The 6,751-nt window shown below is 36.2% G+C and overlaps 1 protein-coding gene across 3 annotated transcripts; it reads left to right on the forward strand.

The window, feature by feature from the left end:
- Positions 1-1,231: 1,231 nt before the first annotated feature.
- Positions 1,232-6,382, forward strand: LOC125806140 (uncharacterized). 3 transcript variants are annotated; one of them, XM_049486080.1, is made up of 9 exons: positions 1,232-2,987; positions 3,349-3,478; positions 3,716-3,891; positions 4,009-4,096; positions 4,181-4,345; positions 4,446-4,666; positions 4,748-4,908; positions 5,318-5,397; positions 5,482-6,382. In XM_049486080.1, exon 1 carries the CDS (start codon positions 1,533-1,535, stop codon positions 2,439-2,441), a length of 909 nt encoding a protein of 302 aa, XP_049342037.1. In that variant the 5' UTR covers positions 1,232-1,532; the 3' UTR covers positions 2,442-2,987; positions 3,349-3,478; positions 3,716-3,891; positions 4,009-4,096; positions 4,181-4,345; positions 4,446-4,666; positions 4,748-4,908; positions 5,318-5,397; positions 5,482-6,382. The 3 variants fall into 3 exon arrangements, with proteins under 3 accessions (XP_049342037.1, XP_049342036.1, XP_049342038.1); XM_049486079.1 differs by having other exon boundaries at positions 1,232-3,478; XM_049486081.1 differs by lacking the exon at positions 4,009-4,096 and having other exon boundaries at positions 1,232-3,478; positions 4,131-4,345.
- The last annotated feature ends 369 nt before the right edge of the window (positions 6,383-6,751 follow it).

A 6,751-nucleotide genomic window follows, 5' to 3' on the forward strand; every position in this document is an offset into this window, starting at 1 on the left:
TTAGCTAAAACATTTCACAATGAAATATAGATAACATTAGCTAAGCTAGCTAGTTAATCACATTACACTGTGGAACATATGCCAGTTTAAACTATAGCTTGCTAGCTACCTTTATCTGGTGCTCACGACTTAGTAAGTGGTGCTCACGACTTAGTAAGTGGTGCTCACGACTTAGTAAGCGGTGCTCACCACTTTCTATGTAAAAAAAAAAAATACACCACGTCCCTTTAGGGGCTCAGTAGTTTTATTTTCCAAGATGTATGAAAGAATTGATGTTTGGTTATTGTCATAGTATTTTTAGTTTTTGTTTGTACAGTAAGGGTTTTAGAATATTTTTTCTCTGAATATGACTAAAAACATAATTTGCGTGAGCCTGACAATAAACAAAATGGCAATTTCAGTCATTTTAAGTTTTTATTTTTCTTCTTTTTTTCTCTGTTTCTAGACAATGAGTGACTACATGTCCTGGAAACCTGCTGAAGGATGCCAGTGGCTAGAGAGAAACAATTTGGGAGAATTCTCTAATGTTTTTATGGGTGAGATCCACCTCATTAACTAGATTCCAAAGGAACACCCTGGTCCATGTACTATTGTCCCAGTTGCTCTGTTAAGAAATATTCATTATCAAAATATTATCAAGACATTTACAGTATTTTCATGAGAATGAACCTAACTTCTCTGTCAGATGCGGACTTGACAATGGATGCCCTAATGTTTACAAGAAAATAAGTTCTTTCAAAGTTCATATTTTCCGCAAACATAAATCAGTCAAAAGGAACTTGGATGAAGAGCACAAGCTGCAGTATGAAATTGAAGATGTTGAGGAAGATTGTGATGAAATTGTCCCTACAGAATTGCTGTCTGATAAATTAAGCCATTTTACAGAAAATGTCCAGAAACACTTTGGCCTGTTTTGTTTAAAGCTGCAAGAAAAACACATAATTCCTAAGACTGTTACCCAAAGTATTTCACAGGAGGTTAAAAGTTTAATCGAGTTGTTTAATGAACAGTATCGAGCTCTGCTAAAGACTTGTCTTCAAGAAGAGCACACAGAGCTTGATAGACGTTCAGATCTTAAAGTCCTAATTGAAGACAATTTATTTGGAAAGTGCTTTGAGCATGTTACATCAGACTATCAGTTTGAACGATATTGCATAAAAGAGTTTGGATTGGTTCAACCTGTTGAGTACATTCTTGGAACTGACCAGAGCGGGAAAAAGGACACTTTCAATACATACCTATTTTGGAAGTTCTAAGTCATATTTTAAACAGAAAAGAAGTGTTTTTCTTTGTACAGGAGAAGAGAGTTTCTGATGGAGCGGCATTAACCGATTTCACTGATGGGTCTTTTTTTAAGAAGAAACAAGCGCTGCTTGGTTGCAACGAGTCTGACAAGTTGTTGACACTGCAATTGTACACAGATGAGTTTGAAATTTTGAATACACTTGGTTAAAAAAAAAAACTGATTCATAAGCTGTTTTTATTTTGTGGTTGGAAATCTACCTCTGAAGTACCGCTCACAACTTAAGAACATGCACGTTGCTGTTTTAGTCCGAAACAAGCTGTTACAGAAATATGGCTATGAGCCCATTCTTCAGCCGCTCATCTGTGATCTCATAGAGCTGCAATTGAAGGGAATATCAGTCAGTGTTGATGACCAAACTCATGTTTTCAAAGGAGTGCTTTTTTCCATTTCAGCTGACAACCTCTCTGCCCATTCTCTTGCTGGTTTCAATACATGTTTTAGTCATGGCTTTATTTGTCGATTCTGTATGTGCCATCATGACAACATGCATAATGCAATTGATGAGGCGTCTTGCATTCTTCGGACCTCTGATCACCAAAGCCATTTAGCAGTTGAAAATTCAAAAAGTCTCTATGGTGTTGCTGGACATTGTCCATTTGAAAAAATTCTTCATTTTGAGGTGACTGAATGTTTTCCACCAGATCTCATGCACGATGTTTTAGAGGGTGTAATTCCACATGTTACACGGCTAGTCTTAAAGAAACTCAACAGTGATAAACTTATCACGATTCAGCAGTTGAATGAACGACTACAGGAGTTCCCTTTTGGACAAAATGATGTTACACACAAGCCAGTGTTTTTGAGACAGACAGTCCTGCAGGGAAGTGGAATTCAAGGAAAAGCTGTTGAAAAGCTTGTATTGTTCAGTCTTCTTCCTTTTCTAATAGGAAACTTTGTTCCTAAACGGAATACCCACTGGGATCTCTATCTTTTATTGCGATCAGTATGTGATATCCTTCTTGCACCGGTCATAAAAACAAGTTGGCTAAGTCCTCTGACGGCTCTAATAACAGACTTTCTGACAAGTTTTCAAAGATCGTTTCCAGACGATTTCATACCAAAGATCCATTACTTGGTTCACTATCCACGACTGATAGAGAATTTTGGACCTCTGAGGGCACACTGGTGTCTTTGATATGAGGCAAAGCACCTGTATTTCAAACGACTCTCATCTGTGGTCAACAACTACCAAAATATTGCTAAAACTCTTGCTAAGCGCTACCAAATGAGACAGTGTTGGGAGTCCCAGTCTAGTACAACCAATTCAGAAGTAGTTCCAGATAATGTGACCAAAATACCTCTAAGAGCACTCCCGGCTCCACTAATGGAAATTGTTGCAAGTGATTCTGCAAACTTAGCAGAATCTGTGTGGAAAGCGAAACAATTGGAGCATGACAGAGTCCAATACAAAGTCGGGGATTTCTACATTCTGGACCTTTTGCATGCAGAGGAGATTCCAGTTTTTTTTAAACTGATTTACATAATCAAGTTTCATGAGGAGTGGAAATTGTGTGGTAGGATTTACCAAAGTTCTCACTATTCAGAACATTTACATGCCTATGGTGTGAAGTCATCTACCCATTGGATGGTTGTGAACCCTGGTGAAGAAGTGGACTATCATCCCCTTGACTGTTACGCTGATGAGAAGGATGACCTTTACATCACCCTGCATCACCGTCCTGTGAGAAATAACTTAATCTTAAGTAAAAGACACTTGCACTGAAGTACATACAGACTAGCCAAACTGAGTAGTCAGCACACGCAAAGCTACAGAACTAGCACATTTAGTACATTGCAAAATTGAATTTTGGATTATTTTGCGATTTTATGATTTTTTTTTTTTTAAATAAATATCATACTGCTTAGACAATGTGTTAACCATCAACTTAAAATCACCTAGCTAATGAAAAGCTATATTAAAGACTATGAAAACTGTTAACAGACTAAAGTTTTACTATAGCAGTGTGACATTTGTATGAAATTATGAAATTTAATGTTCTTCAGTAAGGTGTAAAATATAACTGTTTTTTTTTCCCCCTTAGAGCATGAGATTGACGGAGCAACTTTAGGTGTTTTCACAGAGCGAATGGCAGAGAGACTCATACCCATAATTAAAAAACAGGCCATTTTTATGTCTCTTCTGGAAAAACTGAAAACAAGTGAAGCACACAGGTAAGTTCTATTCTGCCAAAATTTATACTGTACTGTACTAGGTGTGAAAAAAAAAAAGATTCTTAAAATTAAGTCGATTCAATAAATCATTGATGATACCCAGTTCTATAATGTACAGTGGCATCACACATTTGTCCAGTGTTAATGTAATTCAGTTCTCACTGTTTATTTACAAGTCTGCAAACTCTACTGAAATAAATAATTATAATTTTGTAACATTTGTACATTTTATCGTAGACCTTTGATGGTAGACGTACAAAGACGTGACTCAAGAGCACGGGATTCATCTCATATTGCCTTTCCCCCATTGTTGTTGGCTGCACTGGAGAGAAGAAACTCAAAAGCTCAAGGAAGTCAAAAACAAGGACCCTACTACTACAGGCTCTCTTTGACCATCTGTCTAGTAAAACTTTGTAAGTACTTTTTTTTAAATACACAACGTGCCAACATTTGTAAATGTTATAATCCAGGTCAAATCATCAATTTAAAAGTTCTGTAATATTTATAATATTTTTTGCATCTTATCCAAGGTACCCAACACATCACCAGTATGTTGAGTTGTTGTCTTCACTCATAACTGTATACCCCTACCTGAAAGAGAACTTTGGATCAGGTTATGTAAGTATTTAACAATAAACTTTTTTCTTTGCAGATGTTGGTGTAAATGGCTTTACGTTGGTGCCTCATTTTTCTGATTGTTAGGATGCTTTGCATGAGTCCTTAAAGAACAAATTTAAAAAGGAAAGACGTCCCTTGGTCAGTGATGAAGAAGTGGCCAGAATGAGAAGAAAGTTTTCCATTACAGGTTCTGGCAGAAAACGTACATCTGAGGTTGTCCAAATACCACTTAATGCAGTGAGAACCCCTGTAAGTACAAAAGAACCCACGCACTGTATCTGTGTAGATCTTACATTTCACTATTATTTATTGTCTATTGTGACCGTTTATGTTGAATGTATTAATTCAGGTTAATGGTCCTACTGCAACAGAAGAAGTGTGTGTGTGGAGGAAAGAAACATTACTGAAATTGTGAAGACTATGGCTGAAGAGGTAAAGAAAATTCGCCCGGATATGATGTTCCTGCAAGAGCAAATGACAAAGACAAGAGAGTACCGAAGGACATATATCCTCTCTCATCCTACAAGAGAGACTTTGATGGAATTCCCTTGCCTCAGGCTTCCTGAAATCGTATGTTTTTTTTGCCTTGGTCAGTTTGCAATTAACACATTTTGTTACATGCTGACACCTTTGTTCTTGAACTTCCAACAGCTACTTTTGGAAATGAAAGCTCTTCAACACATCGATGTAGCAAGTCACTTTAGTGCTAAACAAAATGGCCCCCATGATTTTACTGCGAGCGTCACACTCCACCATAATAAAGAGATGTCTGGAGACCATTGAAGACTGTCAGGAAGGTGCAGTAAAAAAAGGTAAGAATTATCATAGTACAACCATAATTTAAAAAAAAGCATTACACTATTTTGTACAATGATTGATTTTGATAAATATACATGGTAAATATCCGAATGAGGTACACATCATGTCAGAATACTATGACCACCCCTTGTTTGTAACTAGATAGATAGATAGATAGATAGATAGATAGATAGATAGATAGATAGATAGATAGATAGATAGATAGATAGATAGATAGATAGATAGATACTTTATTTATCCCGAAGGAAATTTAGGCAACTTAGGTAACTGATCATATAGAAGCACTATGTAGTTTTATAATTACTGATAGTAGTCCATCTGTTTCTCTGTATAGGAAGTGTCTAATAGAGTGGGCAGTGAGTGGACAGTGTTGAGTCCATAATTATTTTTTATTGATCATAGGTCTGCAGTTGGAGACAGCCATCCTGTGCCTTCCGTCTCTGTTCAGTGAGGATGCCTCACTTGTCTTCGCATTTGAGGAAGTAAGTTTCTTTAAAAACTCAAATGAGTTACATGTTGATATATTTATCTCTTTTACAGCAATGGTAATTTTCTGTTTTGTGTAGTCAGGCACATCCCAGGTGGTCACACCACAGATTATCCTGAGTGGGTGTAAGGAGGGAGTGCCCTTGCAGCACAGTTTGGTGAAAGTCACCATGGACAAGGAAATCATAGTGGAAGACTGCACAGACATCTCCCTTGCCCTCTGTGTACTGTTCAGCATCTACTTTGTCTTCGGAGTGGAGTATCCTAAGGGACTTAAAAAAAACTCTTACATTCCTTGAAGCATTTGTGTTCAAAATGAAAGAAGAGAAATTTCTTCCAATTACACTGAAACGAGTATTCAATTCTCTCTGTGAGTAGATTGTGTAAATAAGAGCTGTGTAGAATGAAGGACTTCTCACAGCAGTTTAATTGCTGTTTAATTAAATGTATTTAATAGTTTATCATTTTGCTACATTTAGTGTAACATCCAGCATATTTCAGGTTTGTTGTATTTCCATATGTGTTTATTTTAGAACTATAAATGCTGCACTTAACCCCACCCCCACACAGATGCTATATGCATTGAATGGGCAAATGCCATGGTTTAGTTTAGTTTAGCTTTGTATTTTTGGTGATTTTAGTCATGCACATAAGTACTTGAATTTAAAAAGGATGAGCTTTTTTATTGTTACATTTACACAAGTATCCAATTCTCTCTTTCAATATCCTTACCTTTTTATTTCCTTGTACTTTTATACTTTTATACAGTCTGTAGTCTGCATTATTTATTGTCCTCCTAATTATTCTTAGCACAGCACTGCTGCTGGAGTTTTGGACATCACAAAACATTTCAACTTCACACAACATTAAAATGCCTCACTTTCTGCATGGACAAATGTAATTTTGATATATTGACTAAAGATTAATTGTTTATATGAATTAACACAATAAATGCAATAATTTGCTATGATTATACTGTTACCTGTCTATTTTGTTGTGTTCTAAGCAATACAATTGTATATTTATGTTTTATAGTATTTGTATTACATCAAGAAAAGGGCAGTACAATGTTTGCTGATAGCACCACCTTTAAAAAGTGTTCTATATAGCACCATTAAGGGTTCTATATAGAACCCTTTTCATAGGGTGCTATTTAGAACCCTTTGAAAAGGGTGCTATATAGCACCAAAAAGGGTTCCACTATTGTTACGAGCCAAAGAGCCCTTTTTAGGTACTATATAGAACCCTTTTTTCTAAGTGTATACAATACAGAGATACTATATTCACCAATATATTCACTAATAATAAATACAAGTGTTATGTTCACCATGACCAGAAGCTCCGCCCACT

Source organism: Astyanax mexicanus, chromosome 12 (assembly GCF_023375975.1).
Source record: "Astyanax mexicanus isolate ESR-SI-001 chromosome 12, AstMex3_surface, whole genome shotgun sequence".
Taxonomy (NCBI): Eukaryota; Metazoa; Chordata; class Actinopteri; order Characiformes; family Acestrorhamphidae; genus Astyanax; species Astyanax mexicanus.